The sequence below is a fragment of the Phyllopteryx taeniolatus genome, chromosome 13, assembly GCF_024500385.1.
Source record: "Phyllopteryx taeniolatus isolate TA_2022b chromosome 13, UOR_Ptae_1.2, whole genome shotgun sequence".
Lineage (NCBI taxonomy): Eukaryota > Metazoa > Chordata > Actinopteri > Syngnathiformes > Syngnathidae > Phyllopteryx > Phyllopteryx taeniolatus.
The window spans coordinates 7,197,273-7,212,500 of NC_084514.1; the positions used below are offsets into that span (position 1 = coordinate 7,197,273).

A 15,228-nucleotide genomic window follows, 5' to 3' on the forward strand; every position below is an offset into this window, starting at 1 on the left:
GATACCAGCAGTAAGGAGACAAACTTCATCAAAGAGGAGACTGAGGCCATCACAAAAATGTTGCAGCAAAGTGGAGACTGTGAAGTATAGTACTGGAGTGTGTAGAAGTAAGTCAAAGCAGTAAGGTAAGCAAATGTTAATTTAAAACAAATTTTATCCAAGAGGCGACTTAGGGCATCACAAAAACAGGTCTGTGGCAAAGTGGCGACTATAAAGTACACGTACTGCAGCATCTAGAGCTAAGTAAGTCAAAGCAACAGTGTAGACAAGTAGCCACAGGGAGACAGATTTGATCCAAGAGAAGATTGTGGGCATCACAAAATCAGGGAGCTGCAGGGAAGTGGAGTTTGTGGAGTAGAATACTGCAGCATGCATAGCTAGGTCAAAGTGATAGGGTAAAGTAATGTTATATTTTAAAAACCTAAAATAGTGGTAAGGAGACTTTTCATCCACGAGGAGACTGAGGGCATCATGAATACACTGCACTGGAGAAAAGTGGAGACTGTAGAGAAAAATACTGCAGGATCAAGGGCTAAGTCAAACCAAGAGGGTAAGCTAGTCTTAGCGGTAAGGAGACACATTTGATCCAGGAGGAGACTGAGGGCAGCAAGAAAACAGACTAAGGAAATTCACAGTTGGAAAGCCGACTGACCAGGTGCTCGAAAGACAGGGTCACCACAGCAAGTGACAAATTTTATCCAAGAGGAGACTAAGGGCAGCAGTGTAACTTATTGTGGTGGAGAACTGCTCTGCATCATATTCAAATATTTTGGCTACCTTTAGTGGGGCCTTTATACTTCGGTAACTGTTCAACAAGGAGCTTAACCTGTCCCGAGAACTATCTGCGTTTCCACCACCTTTGCACAGGTTCCCATAGAAACATGCACCTTTTCGGTCTTGAAAGGTTCACGGCAGAATCATGAAACAGTAAAAGAGAGAAACATCTTAAGAATGATCACACACTAAACAAAAGGAATAGAAGTCACACAGAGGTCAGAAGATTATTACATTGTGAAAATATCTATAGTTCATAAATTGACAGAGGCAATTATGATGAGGATATTTTTCGCCTGAGTCAAAATTGACATGGAAAAGCATGTTTATGGAAAATAAACAGTGTGTGAAAAGTAAAATGCTAATGTATGAAATATTGTGTGTAATAACGTGCCTTAAATTATGACACATTTAAAAAAAAAAAATAGGATTAACATTCTGTTTAGTTGGTAATCCTCTCGTGAGTGAGTGAGAAACAGCACCCCCTGTCGAAGTCTGGCTGCAATAACAGTTGAAAGGTAGCAAGTTGAGAGGTTGGTGACAATGCTGCAATTTTTATTTCAGCTTCTCTTTAACCCGAGCGACCAAGACACCCACCCAGGAAGCGTGGACCGCCGTTCGCTTTACTTTTTATTTTTTATTTTTTCACCCCAAAAAACAAGCCCCCTAGCATCCTAAAGGGATGCCCGTTAGCTTTCGTTATCCCAGCAGGTTGCAGGCAAGCGGTTGCACGGACTCGCAGGAGCTAGCCCCGTTAGCTTGAGAACTTTCTTTTTGAAGCACGTCTAAAGGTATGTTCGCATTTGACGGCTCTATTACTTGTTTTGTTGCTACTCGCCGGGCTTGTTGGCTGAGAGGCAAAGTGTAGCAAACTATTTTTTATTTTAGTTCAATTCACCCAGTTAGCTTAGCATTGGTGCTCAGGCCTAACACAGAAGCAACACTTGGGTGCGGAAATTATAAATTGGAGTTGGGCGGCCGGTGATCCGATTCGGTTGACGCTTTTAGAGTGCATTTGAGTACTGTTGTACTAAAGATAATTAACTTCTTTTTTTTTTCCCCCCCAAAGGAATGTGGTTTCACAATTTTAACAACCACCCCACCCCGCTGTCTCCCTTCAGTAGTAGAATCAGCCTTTCTCTTCCCAAACTGTTGCTGCGTTAGTCACGCTTTATGCATAAGTAGTTCTCAAGTTTTGAATCAGGTTCCGGTCGCCATTATATTTTAACACTAAACACTGCGCCTAAATATAGGGGGGGGGGAACAAAACAAGACTTGATTCAATCAAAATGTCATGGACATAAAAGTTAAATACAAAAGAACTGTGCTTAACAAATGAACTGAATAGGAAAAAATGTAAGCCACTGTAACATTATGCAGATTTTTATTGTTTATTTTTTTGCAAATTCGTCATTCCCCATCCCCTGCAAATAGCAGTGGCCCACTGTATTAACATTTCTTTGGTGGTGATCTGTTGGAAAACATTTTTTTTCAATTTCATAAAGCTAAAAAATATTTTTTACTGTGGGGTAATGATAAAATTCAAGGTGATTTATTTTCAAAAATGTTTTACCTGAAAAATTGAGTAAAATTTTTTTCTGAAAAAAAGCTTAACTCTAAATAAAGCTAAAAAAAATTAAAACTAAAAGTAGTCCTTAAAGGATGATTATATGAATTTAGTGTAGTAAAAATGCAAATTTTTTGGCAAGTGTCTTTTCCAAACTAGCCATTAGCTCTTATACTTTCAGCTCCATTATTTACTTGCTGGTAGCATTCCTTTGAGTAGATTAAAGTTCCTGGAAAGTGAAAATAAATATCTTCAAAATTTGATACACCACAGGGAAGATTGTTATAAACAACCCAGCAAAATTTTAATGATAAAAAAAAAAAAATCTCCAACTATATAAAATGAGACTAGAATTGAATTGAACTGATGCTAAAGAAAGGTGGTCAGGTTATTACATCGGAGAGAAAGGTGGTGGGAGGGGGGGGACTCGTACTAGATGCCAATTGCATCACCGGATGCCGTTTTATCCACGCCCTAAATAAATCCCAATAATTAAAATGGTGACAAACAGTTTAACGCTATTTCTCCATGTTTCAGTATTAGCTCAGTTATCAGTCTTTGCACATTTGTAGCAGATCTCTTCAAAGGTGATGTATTTAGAAACAAATTTCTGAAGTCCCGTTACAGGATCTTTTAATATTTACCCATGACTTGTCTCGCTTGTGCTACGCTAAGCAACCAGACCCCTTCCTATGTGGTAGAAAGTTAATTTTATTGTTTAAAGCTTACCTTTAACAAAAAAAAAAATTCTCAGTAGGTATTATTTTTACATTCCTGTGTAATGCTATTAAATCTCAAGGTATGATCATATTTATCCATTCATCTACAAGGGTGGACCCGGCACATTCCAGCTTGTCCTCCACATGTTTATTTTGCTTTAAAGGAGGAAGACGCCCATCTAGGCGGAGATCAGACGACCATCTGGCCTACAGAGCGTTTACCTTTTGCGTCACTACATGTTCCCGCCCTTGTACTTTGATTGACAGACAACTAATGTTGCCTAGCAACCCAAACAGCTGCAGGTGACAACCCGTGTCCCTATTTTCCCTTCGCAGAGGACTTGGCGGTAACCTCCAAAGTTGACCACGATCCCGGTTTCATTGCACCTCACCAAATCTCACAAGATTTCAGCTTGGTGTGGTAGACGAAGGGCTGGGCGACTAAACGAAATTTAATTGGGATTTTGATTTTGGTTTCGCGTCACTCGTTACTCAAACCACCACTTTATAAAAAATACATTTTTCAGGTTGTGCTGTGTGCAAAAAAAAAAAAAAGCTATAATTTGAAGGGTTAAAAATAAATGCATATGTTATACTAATGACAAGAACTGATGTTAGTTAAAAATTTAATGCTGAAAAGAAGCAAAAACAATACAAAATTCTTGAATATTCTGGTCATGACCAAGCAAATGGGTAGTAAAATTGAACAAGGCCTGAGGGTTGACTATATTAAATGTAGCTGCACCGGACGTAGCATCTGGATCTGTCGCGTCCTCCAGCTAGTTGAAGTTGACGTTAGTGTCTCCTGACTCACCGCGGGGCGTCTCCGACGTGACACATGCGTCAGCGCTGACACGTTCAGCCCTTCAGGTGCAACCTATGAGGATAAAAAAATGTACTTCTAATTGGAGACCCGCCAGCAGTTATTTAGCTGCTTTGTTGGGGGCGCAGTCAAAGAGCAGGCAGACTCCACAATGTAATTGGTAGCTTAAGAATGATTAAGTGCTTGTTCAAGCGTGTGAGAGAGATTGAAATGTTTTAACTTCGATTCAAAGCTCAGCAAAACCTCCCAAGGTCGAACACATTTGGAGATTTGTTTGTTACAGTGGTAATAGTCTTAAGTGTGACCCAATTTACGAGTATCACAGAGCAGAAATTTTACTTCCTAGCGAGCTTCAGATACGCCACCATTCGTGAAGAAAAAGGAGGCCGACACTCACCGATGCACTCACTCGCAGCCGTTTATTGAACGGGAAAAGCAGCCAAATACACATTTACAAAATGAAGACACTCACAAGTAGCATGGAGCACGTGTGGAAAATCGCCAGCCAGACCTGGTTGGAGCTCCTGACGTCACCGTTAGCATAACTAGCTTCCATATGCTTGTCAATTATTGTTATCATCAGTAAAAGTTTTACATTAGTGGTCCTCATTCGTCAATAACAGTGTGGTATTGTTTTAGCAGATTCATATTTGAATCAAGCACATCGGCTTATACTTGGCATTTAATAATCTTTAAATGTCACAAAAACCTGTAGAGTTAATTTAGGGTTTATTATTAGATGTTTTAATAGTCCAGTTGTAATTGTATAGGTGTGTGTTCAGATGTAAGCTAATTATTGTTCACGCCCTACGTTTTCTATCATTAATATCAGTACTGCCTGCATGCAGTTTACTTTTTCCTTAATAAACCATCAAGACTCTTCCCTTGCCACATGGAGTCTTGCTGCGTCATGCTGCTTTCAATGTGTGTGTGTGTATGTGTGTGCAACACAGCGATAATTGAGGTGGAAAGGTGCGAGCTCCAATGCGCACCTGCTGGATGAAATAAGTCCCTGTAGCGTCGACCCTGGACTCACCGCGTCAGCGAGGCCTTATCAATTCAACACTCTGCAGGCCCTTTTCACCTACGTTCGCCAATAATTGACTGGCAGCGCCGCTACGTTTACGGCTGGCCAGGGTTATTTGAAACGTTTAATAGGTGGCGCACATGCAAATTATGCATTTATACATTGGTATGGTGTATTTTTATTTTTATTTTTTTTAAATAGATGTGATTACCCCAAATCAACCTACCTTGAATCAACTATTTTCATGCATAGAGTGGATACGTTCATACAAGTGTTAAGAAGTTAACCACTGGATGGTGAAACCGTGAAAACTGAGGTTGAGAGGATGGCCCTCGCACGCCTGCAAAAATTGTGAGGTACGCCAGACGGACAAATAATTTGAGGGAATTCGGAGTGCTAGAAATAGAATTAGTCCATCTATGCCAGTAAGGGGCTCATCAAAATTTGTCACCATGCTCCATCCACACACTTTGACTAAAACTTGCGTTCTTCGCAATTTAGTGTCGTCCATCTGTCCAGCGTATAAGGTCAAAATTTGGTAGCAATCGCACAAAATCTCGATGAGTAGTTCATCTTTGAAGTGCACATGGAGTTGCCCCTCCCCCCCCCCACAAAAAATTTAAAATGGCTCCTTCTGACCACAGGGGTAGAATGCCTGTCCTTTCAGGCTTTGGTTCTTGAGACTTTTTTGGGCATCTACTCCTGATAGACACATCTACCACATTTCATGCTGGTAAATGAAACTTGCTTGAATTTTCAAAAACTAGTCCATCTTTGAAGGACACATGGAAATGGCCAAAACGACAGTGAAATTGCCGCTTCTAACCAAAATGGCTGACTTCCTGTGTCTTTTCAAGCATAGCCCGATTGGAAGGATCCTGTTGGTGGCCTATGTTCCAAGAGGGATAATAGGCATAACAACAATAACAGCAAAAGCAACAAGTAAAACTGGATTCAAACGCTGAAACTTAGAAATCTCTCGTCATCTGTCTGTAAGTATCCCTGGAGATGGTGAATTTAACCCAAAAATGGCCACTTCAAAACAAAATTGCTAACTTCCCGTGTGTTTTTGGGCATGCGTTCTTGAGACATTTCTGTGGGTAAAATACATTTCAAGAGCATGACCGGTGAACCCTTTTGTTGTTGGATGCCAAAAATGTCTCAAAAATTCAGAAATATATGACTTTGCGGGGCATTTGACATTTTCACACGTTGACAACACTAGAGACTTAATACAGTGTCTGTCACCCTGCTTGGTGGTATGCGATTTCTACCTCTTCCAATTGGACCTTTCTAAGTATTGTTTTGGACCGCCGTAGACATATTCTGAATATGCAGCAGGGCTGAGTGTCACATTCTGACAATGTTGGCAACAGCGCATGTTCCTCAAGTGTAAAATTACCTCTGCCATGCCAGTGAGATGCCAAGGGATCGTCATCATGGGCACTTACAGATGAGTTACCTCTCATCCGTTGCGTAACAATCAGCGGTCCTGTTTCTCGGTTTTGATTTCGCAAGGATCACAGGCTTAGCTCGCTGCCCCCATCCCCCCAGGGATCTAATGGCTATGTGGCGTTTGTGCTATGTGGCGACTACTGCTATGAAGCAGCTGTCAAAAGACTACCCTGTGTTGAGTTCATAAAGTCAGTGCAGGGGATTAGGGTTAGTGTTGCAACTTTGCATGATAATTAAGGTATTTAGTGTTCTGTATTTAATTTGATCGGGACTCAGAGGGGGTATTTATGGGAGGGTAATTCAGTTGTTGCGTAATTGTGGCTCTCGTGATTTATCTCTTCTGGACTTAGATCTGTCTCACATGACATGTGTCGCAACATCCACGTTTTTCACTCCAACTAGGGACCTCATTAGGACGCTCTTGCACTTGAGCACCTTGAGAGATTGTCTCAGAAGAGAGCCTGAAGTACAGAATGTGATGTCCGAATGAGCCCAGTAGTCAATTAGGGAGGTTGTTAACCGGCGGAAAAGATAAGCGCCGTTCTCACCGAGCAGCACCGTTTGTTAAGTGCTTTGTAAGTTTCCAGTATCAAAAGTTGTGAAGGCTAACGACATAACTGATCGGTGCAGAGCCACTTTATGAAATACTTCTGCATAGGTACCATGTGATGTCTGATTGAGCCCATGTGTCAGTTTAGGAGGTTGTTAACCATTTGAAAAAAAAATAAAATAAATAAGGCATGTTTCTACCAAGCAGTACTGGTGAATAATGTGCAGTTTTGTACATTTCCTTGGTCAAAAGTTGTGAAATTTCCCCAATGGTAACACCTGGACAAAATGACCTCTATCTGCTCGTTTAAAAAAAAAAATAATTTGAAGTCACTGTACCAATATACGCCCAATTACATAGCCTAGTCAGAACGGACCCCCTATTTACATTCCACGTAAGGAGTGTCTGCACTGGATTTTCCACAGTTTGTGGTAAAATACATCAGAAGAGCAACAAAATGGTGTTGTGTGTCCGTAATTAATCATGTGTTTCCGTGTATGTTTGACTTTAGGCGTTGAACCTAAAAGAGGTTTAATTTGTTTTTATTTTTTGTTGTCTTCACAGATGGCTGTCTCGGTTCGGGGCTTGTACTTTGTGCTGACGCTGTTTTTGGCCAGTTTCTTCGGGAGCGTCTTCATGCTGGGTCCGGTCTTGCCCCTGATGCTGCTGTCCCCCGCTTGGTATCGCTGGATCACCGATCGCATCGTCGCTACCTGGCTCACCCTGCCCGTGGTGTGTACGTCTGCTCAGCTCTCATTTGACCTACTTGCACCAGGCTCGTGATGTTTATTAACCACAGTGCATGATCTGCTGCGCCGTGAACGTACCTAACATTTGCTCAAATCTCCAGACAAATTGTGGAATGATCACTGAAATTGGCTTCTGCGTGAATGACATTGCACCTAAAATGTACTCACTCAGATAGTGGAATCCTCTCGGAAATTGGCTTATTCATGAAGGAAAGTGCATGACATGCTGCTGTGCCTGACTGAACTCAAGAAGCAAATAACATTGCATTAATTGGCATTTACATTTATTTTTGCTTCTCTTAGCAAGTCAGACATTGTGTCTCTCCCCCAAACAGTCCCTGCTGGAGCTGGTGTTCGGGGTAAAGGTGGTGATCACCGGCGACGCCTTTGTCCCCGGTGAGCGCAGTGTCATCATCATGAACCACCGTACGCGTCTGGACTGGATGTTCCTGTGGTGCTGCCTGCTGCGCTACAGCTACCTGCGCCTGGAGAAGATATGTCTCAAGGCCGCGCTCAAGGCCGTGCCCGGCTTCGGTTGGTCAACCCTTCACAACGCGCACTTTTATTTGAATGGATTCCGATAAAACGGCCGATCCTTTCCAGGCTGGGCCATGCAGGTGGCCTGCTTCGTCTTCATCCACCGGCGCTGGGAGAAGGACAAAGAGCACTTGGGCAACATGCTGGACTACTTCTGCGACATCAGGGAACCGCTGCAGCTGCTGCTCTTCCCTGAGGGCACCGACCTCACTGGTGAGCCACCGCTGTGGTGACCATTTTGTGACGCGTCAGGATTTTATCGGTTAATTTGAGGTTATTTGTTCAGACTAGGCATGGGTTGGTTACCGGTTTCAAGTTATAGCGCATTTTAAAAATATCACAGATTTTAATTTGCTAGAACTTTCCATTAGTGGTAGCGCTGGACGATATGGCGGGGACAATAGAAAAATGTCTATCGTGCCATTTCTCTTCTATCATTTATACTGTCGTTTATCAATTTGGCAAGCAAAGATTTCCATAATGTATGCTGTTGTGGTGCCGAAGAAAGGGAGTCGTAGGTAGAGTATCAATTAACTGAACATATTTATCTCAAACTACACTTTGTTCGGAAGAAAAACACGGAAATAAAGCTGAGATCCGGCACACCAAAAACTCACATACACTATTATTTTTGTCATGATGCATTCACTTGGTTTATCTAAGTGACAAACTAGAATGAGAAACCGTTTTCGCAAAAGAAGCAATGTCACCACAATGTTTATGTCTTCTGGTTTTATTTTGCGTCATCGTCTTTGTGGTGTTTGTTTAAAGGCAGCTCGCCTGGTTTTGCGACATGACGCCGTTTTACGTTAACACACACACGGGCGCATCTTCGTCGCAACCATCATGCCCGCAGTCACAACGGACAGAGACAGTGTCCCATGCAGTCCGAGAGGCGTTTGTGCCGAAAATAGGAAGCACGTCTTTGGTTAAGTTACAGTTTGGGTTCAAGAAATCCAACGCAGAGCAGAAAATGGCACTCTTCCCTGGGGGGAAAAAAAAACAAACCAAAAAAAAAACAATCACAGAATCGATCGTGTGCTTGAACGCTCGATCTACCTGGTTGAGAAGTCTTCTGAGAGCTCATCCGAATCCTGGATCCGACCGAGGTACATGATGCCGAGTCGAAAGTATTTCACTTGAGTCACCTCGGTTGTATGTGGAATGCACAGCCAAAGTAGAAGAGGAGGGTCGCAAAGTGGCGGCCGAGTGACGCAGCCCTAAATGTCTTTAACCATCCACTTCATCAGATTCACTACAGATTGCCAACTTTCAAGACGACCACATAGGAGCCATGATACAAGGGGAAACAACGCAAAACCTGTTTTGAATGTTTTTAAAATTTTCATTTTCTATAAGCAAATTTTTGTGAATGAGATGAGATTTAATTTGAAGGCCATATCTCCCAGACCGAGGCGTTGAAGCCAACACTTCACCTGTCTCGGCCCTTTTTCGCTGACACTGCTATTCAAACACGGTTCAGCAGTGCTAACGCATAACCAAATGCTTGTCATCGCGCTCACGGAATGCTCTGATGTTAAATGACACCGCCGCCGCAAAGCCCTCCCTTAAGCCGAGCAAAGCCCCCCCCCCACCCAGTTGCTTTTGTGAGGGTGGATGCTAAATTTCTCTTTGTGTGTCATGATGTCATCGCAGGGGGTCCAGTCAAGTGACATCATAATTGACCACGAGCTTTAGCTTTTGGTGAACCTCCAGAGCATGTCCTCTTATTTGGTCACGAAAAATGATTGGATTGGATTGGTTGCGAGTTCCTGTTTATTCGCATATTTCCTCACACATAGTTTACTTGGAGTTTTATTTGAGCATGGCCTTGATTTGTTCATATGTACTTTTATAGTAGTATATAAAGTCACTTCTTCCATGAATAAAAAAAAATAAATGCCAAAATATATATTAGAAAATATTTTGTAATGTATGATCTCCACTTTTGATGTCAAAACTTTAAACCATAGTTTTAGAAATGCTGTTGTTTGTCTGCGTTAGTACAAATGCATTTTTATAATAATAATACTGTATATATAACAGCAGTTTTCTCTGGATGAATAATAACTTAATACCCCCAAAAATGTATTGCGTTATAATAAATATGTAAGGCTTCCCTATTTTTTTTCATTTCTCACACCCCTTTCAAAGTGTTAGTTTTACAGTTGCTACGTCTGTATTATACAATGCCTTTTATATTTGTAATGATTTTTATCCATGAATAAATAATAAATACCGCAAAATTACAATATTGTAATAAATATAAGCCTCTCCCGATCTTTTTAAGTTAAAACTTTCATCTTTATAGCTTTACATGTCATGTCCATTGTCCACTATGTAAATAACTAATATTGTTTTGATACTCGTCTTGTTTTACCTTATTATTGTGTCTGTGTATTTTTAGACACATAAAGAGGTTCTCCGTAAAACACAGAAACATACAAGCTTTTATTCACAAGAGCGAGGGTGCACACTTAAATCTTCTACCACGAGCTCCGAGTGCAGATGAACTGTCTCTCTTTTGTCCTGCCCGAAGGAGCTGCTTGTGGTACACAACACAGCTAATAAGTCACCACATATTTTTTGTTCCCCAGGAAATGTTTCATTGATAAACAATCATCTTTCTTTTTGTTAATGTCCCCACTCTCTTTTCCCTTCGTCTCTCCTTTACCCAAATGTTTGTGTCTGCTGGAACGCCGTTACTCCTCCTGTCATCGGCACCACTCTCTTTGTTTTACAAGTGATATGTTCACTCTAAATGGGATAGTACTATATTCATAATTGTATACAGTAGCTTAGTAGTGTTCCCTTGTTTTTAAGACAGTAGCGTACGGTTCCCTGTCAACGTTACTCTTATGTTTTCCCCGCAGAGAACACGAGAGTGCGCAGCGACGAGTTCGCCGTGCAGCACGACCTGCCGAGATACCAACACGTGCTGCACCCGCGCACCACCGGCTTCACTTTCATTGTGGAGCGACTGCGAAAAGGTTTGTAACGCAAAACCATCCCTGCCCAAAATAATCCGTTTGGGATTAATAAGTAGGTCAAGATGGGGAATTCTGGAACTATTGATGGTATTTTAATGCAATGGTGTCATATTCTAGCATAAATATGAACCCTAAAAATGGTGGCCATGTTCTCAGGAGACAACCTGGATGCGGTGCATGACATCACCGTGGCGTACCCCAAGAACATTCCCCAGACCGAGCGCCACCTCATGCTGGGCCTTTTTCCCCGCGAGATCCACTTCCACGTGCGGCGCTATCCCGTCGCCACGTTGCCCGCCCCCTCGGCCGAGTTGGAGTCGTGGTGCCGTGAGCGCTGGGCCGAGAAGGAGTCCCGTCTGCGGGACTTCTACTCGAGCCGGCCGCGGGCCTTCGACCAGGAAGGTGCGGCGCAGGTGCCGCCGTGTAAGTCGGAGCTGCGCGTGGCCCTGATCAAAGCGGCCTCGCTGCTCTACTGGACCAGCTTCATCGCGTTGTGCTTCGCCGGCCTGTGGCTGTTGGCTCCCGTCAGGTTGTACTTTGTGGTCGTAGTGGGCGTGTACGTGGCCCAGCAAAAGATGGCAGGCGGGCTGGAGCTGCTCGAGTTGGCCTGCCATCGCTACTGGACCTCTGTGGCGGCCAACGGAGGCAGCAAGATGCTGGATGGAAAAACACAGTGAGGAGAGAGTACTGTCTTGAGACACTAAAGCTCCCTTTTGTGGGGTCTTCCTTTAGAAAGGGAATCTTATGTTCACCTCCTGGCAGGGAGGTTCAGGAGGGACGCGTTGTCATCATCCCTCATTTTGGCTCTCCTTTTATTACCTCCACCTTTTTTTGCTTTTGCGGCATGGCGCAGCAACCACCTAAGCTTATGTTGGCCAAGTAGGTTGTTGACCTTATTGGAGGTCTTCGCTGCGCTGGGGTCTAGATGCCACCAAGCTCGCACCATCGGTTGGTTTACTGTGAAGTGCACGTGTCAGGCTACTATCTGCGCGTTGAGTTAGCCTCCACGTCTTTTCTGTACATTTTGTTTTGTTTTTTTGGGTCTTGCGTGTTTCACGGTGTCTTACACGACGGAGCGAAGCCATACAACCTGCACATTCTCTACATGGACTCATCTAAATGTATTTTCAAATACCTCCTACTTGGGTAGAATTTCGCTTTTATACAAAACGTAGGAATGGATTTTTTCCCCAGGGACAGGGGGGGGGAAAAAAATCTGCTTGTTTGTACAAGTACAAAAGCCAAAGGTGAGCCAGAAAGTAAATACTCACTGATGGTTTTTTTTTTATTTTTTGGGGGGATTTAGGCTTGAAGCAAATGTCCTTATTGGGAAGTTTTGGAGGGGGGTGAGGGGGAAGATGTTGGGACAACATGACCCTCCTGTCACAGTGGTGGCGCAGGAGGACCACCAGACTTGGAGTGGAAAACTCCCCTTCCCCAAAGAAAGTAATCCCCCCCCAAAAAGTCCTTTAATGCCCACTTCTCTGTGTGACACTGATGCGTTGGCTCCACTCAATTAGCAAAAGGCAGCTCAGAGGAAAGCTGTGTCCGTTGTGCCAAGCAAGCAAGGGCACGCTCAACACTTTTTCGCGCCACGTTCCGGGACTTGGAAATACAGTGGAATCTTGGTTTTCGCATTTCCTAGTTTTCGGCAGGGTCATTGGAAGAATCTTTACCGAACCCAACTTACTGTCCCAGGACTGGGCGATATGGGCTAAGATTCATATCGCAGTATGAATTGAATGCCCTAATGGCAATGGTGTACATCACGTTGTAAACGTGAGTAGAACATTTTTATAATGGATGTATTTCGGAATGGGTCGTATGGTTCTTTAGCAAAGCTAAAAAAAAATTATTTTTTTTAAAGAGAGAGAGAGATAATGTAACTTTGAGAACATTCATTGTGCAGAGCTCCAAAATCAAAACTCAACAAATTACATTGCTGATATATTTAATATACTGTATATTAATATACTTTTGACCTGAAAGGCTCCTCCACCTGACTGATGTATGCAGTAACGTATGAATTCATTTCCTGTTTTTGGACGTGTGTTTACTGTGTAGCTGTCTATTATTTTCTCTTTAGACACTTATTTACCTACTAATTTTCTCTTTATCGTTGGTTACTCTGATGGTTCGAACCAGACTTCTGTGAAAAGTGTACTGTACTTTACTAAAGCACTTATCCTGGTGTTCCGCAACCAGCATGGCTTCTCCGTCATCTCCTGTTGATTACACCTCGTTTCGTGATACTTATTCACCGCCACGGAGGCAATGATTCGTGACTTAGAGAAGTGGCTTCGCACCGTCCATAGCCGCGCTAGTTAGCCAGCGGCAGCTCGTAGCTACATGTAGCTGTAGGGGCGCAAGATGAGCGCCGATCATTCCCCGATAGTAACCGAGCAGCGGGGTAAGCACGGAGGATGGGTGACTCTTCGACATGGACTCACCCATTTTCTTTATTTATTTTTTTTAACCAGCTCAGACCCCACAAGAATGTGCTTATTTCTTTGTACGTATTTACGAAATTTGTACTAGCCCGGTTGGGCTAGCGTCTAAGGTATGCGGTTGCCCGCCAGAGTGGCCCAGGGCCACCAAGGCACCGTTAATGTTAGACCCTGTTCCGTTTTCGATCAGTTGTTCTCTTCCAAATTTTGTCCCAGCTTTCGTACATCTGCTTGTTTTTTTTTGGTACAAAAAGGTGTATTCCATAAGGCAAGTGTTTATACACAACTCAAAGCAATAACCCTTCTTGTCAGTGTTGCCCCAACTTGCCTGAGTGTTCCATAGCGGACTGAGAGTTTTGTTATTGCCTTGAGTTGCAAATAAAAGCTTGCATTGTGGAAAACGCCTTGATACCTGTTGAATCACTTTTTACACAATACGACAAAGTCCTGAGTGAAAGCCATTTGTGAAAGAAAGCGAGAAATACCATAGAATTCTAGAAAGAACTCGTAGCAAAGTACAAAAATGGCTCCTACCTCACCTCTTCTTGTCATCTTCCATACAGCAAGTTTCACACTGTTTTGTATATGTAAATCTGTAGTTATTCTCTGTAAAAAAAAAAAATATATATATATATATATATATATCTTTGTTTGGGGTGTCAGGAACAGATTTATGGGTTTACGTATTTCCTTGGGGAAAAGATTACTTCGGTTGGTTTTCATACAATTAGGTTTTAGTCAAGACTTTCTGGAACGGATTCATCACGAAAACAGAGTTTTTTTTGTTTTTTGTTTTTTGCATCAGGACAGCGTTTTTTTTGTAGCAAAACTTGAGCGAATCAGCAGACTCCCGACATGGCGACAAACAATCTTTTCAGTGCAATCGAGCCAGACCGTCGTATGTCCTCAAATAGTGGCCGCGCGTGTTCGTTTACTCAACTGTGGAGTGACTGCAAATGGAGAATGGCGGGGGTGTTTATTTACTTAACTGTAGAGGGGGCGGGCAGGCCTTATTTGTACGATATGTTTCTGAACAATATCAGCACCATTTATAAACTGCGGTGTAAGGAAACTAAAAGGCCGATTGCTCCCTGGTAGAATAACGTAGCTCCGCACAACATTTTGGAGCGACGTTCAGACTCCACGCAAGATGTGCTGCCATAGGTGCTGCTGTTTTGGCCAGCAACACAGTTCAAGCAGGCTCAGCAGCTAGCTCAACTGAGATGATTACAGTTACTACCAGTTTGTTTTTGTTTTTTTCCCCCCGAGGGGGGTCAAACAAACAAAAAAAGGGTAAATTGTCTATTTAGAGGGCGGTGTTTATGTGTCTTAACGCCGCACCCAGTGATTCATCGAGACGTGGCGACTATTCGAGGTGAGGCCATTATATGAGGAAATACGCTGATTGGCTGTTGGGAAGATTAAGTTTGGAGCCTCTGTGCTTTACCAGTCACTGTGATTGAATGGACACGAAACATGGTAAATCAGCTAAATGTATTGGGTCGTTGTTATTATTATTAATAATAGTTATGATGATGATGATGATTGTGTTTTATTGTTCTTTGTTATCACTTAATTGTTGATGCTGGA

At 42.7% G+C, this 15,228-nt stretch overlaps 1 protein-coding gene across 2 annotated transcripts in view; it reads left to right on the forward strand.

The window, feature by feature from the left end:
• The first annotated feature begins 1,269 nt into the window (after positions 1–1,269).
• Positions 1,270–15,228, forward strand: part of lclat1 (lysocardiolipin acyltransferase 1) — a 14,042-nt gene continuing 83 nt past the window's right edge. The window contains exons 1-6 of one of the 2 annotated variants that reach the window (XM_061795518.1): positions 1,270–1,565; positions 7,480–7,647; positions 8,000–8,198; positions 8,268–8,414; positions 11,075–11,191; positions 11,348–15,228. The exon at positions 11,348–15,228 is cut by the window's right edge and continues 83 nt beyond it. In XM_061795518.1, the coding sequence (XP_061651502.1) occupies positions 7,480–7,647; positions 8,000–8,198; positions 8,268–8,414; positions 11,075–11,191; positions 11,348–11,868 (1,152 nt within the window). In that variant the 5' untranslated portion in view covers positions 1,270–1,565 and the 3' untranslated portion in view covers positions 11,869–15,228. Of the gene's footprint in view, positions 1,566–7,479; positions 7,652–7,999; positions 8,199–8,267; positions 8,415–11,074; positions 11,192–11,347 lie in introns of those variants that run through there. The other variant, XM_061795519.1, reaches the window with a different exon arrangement.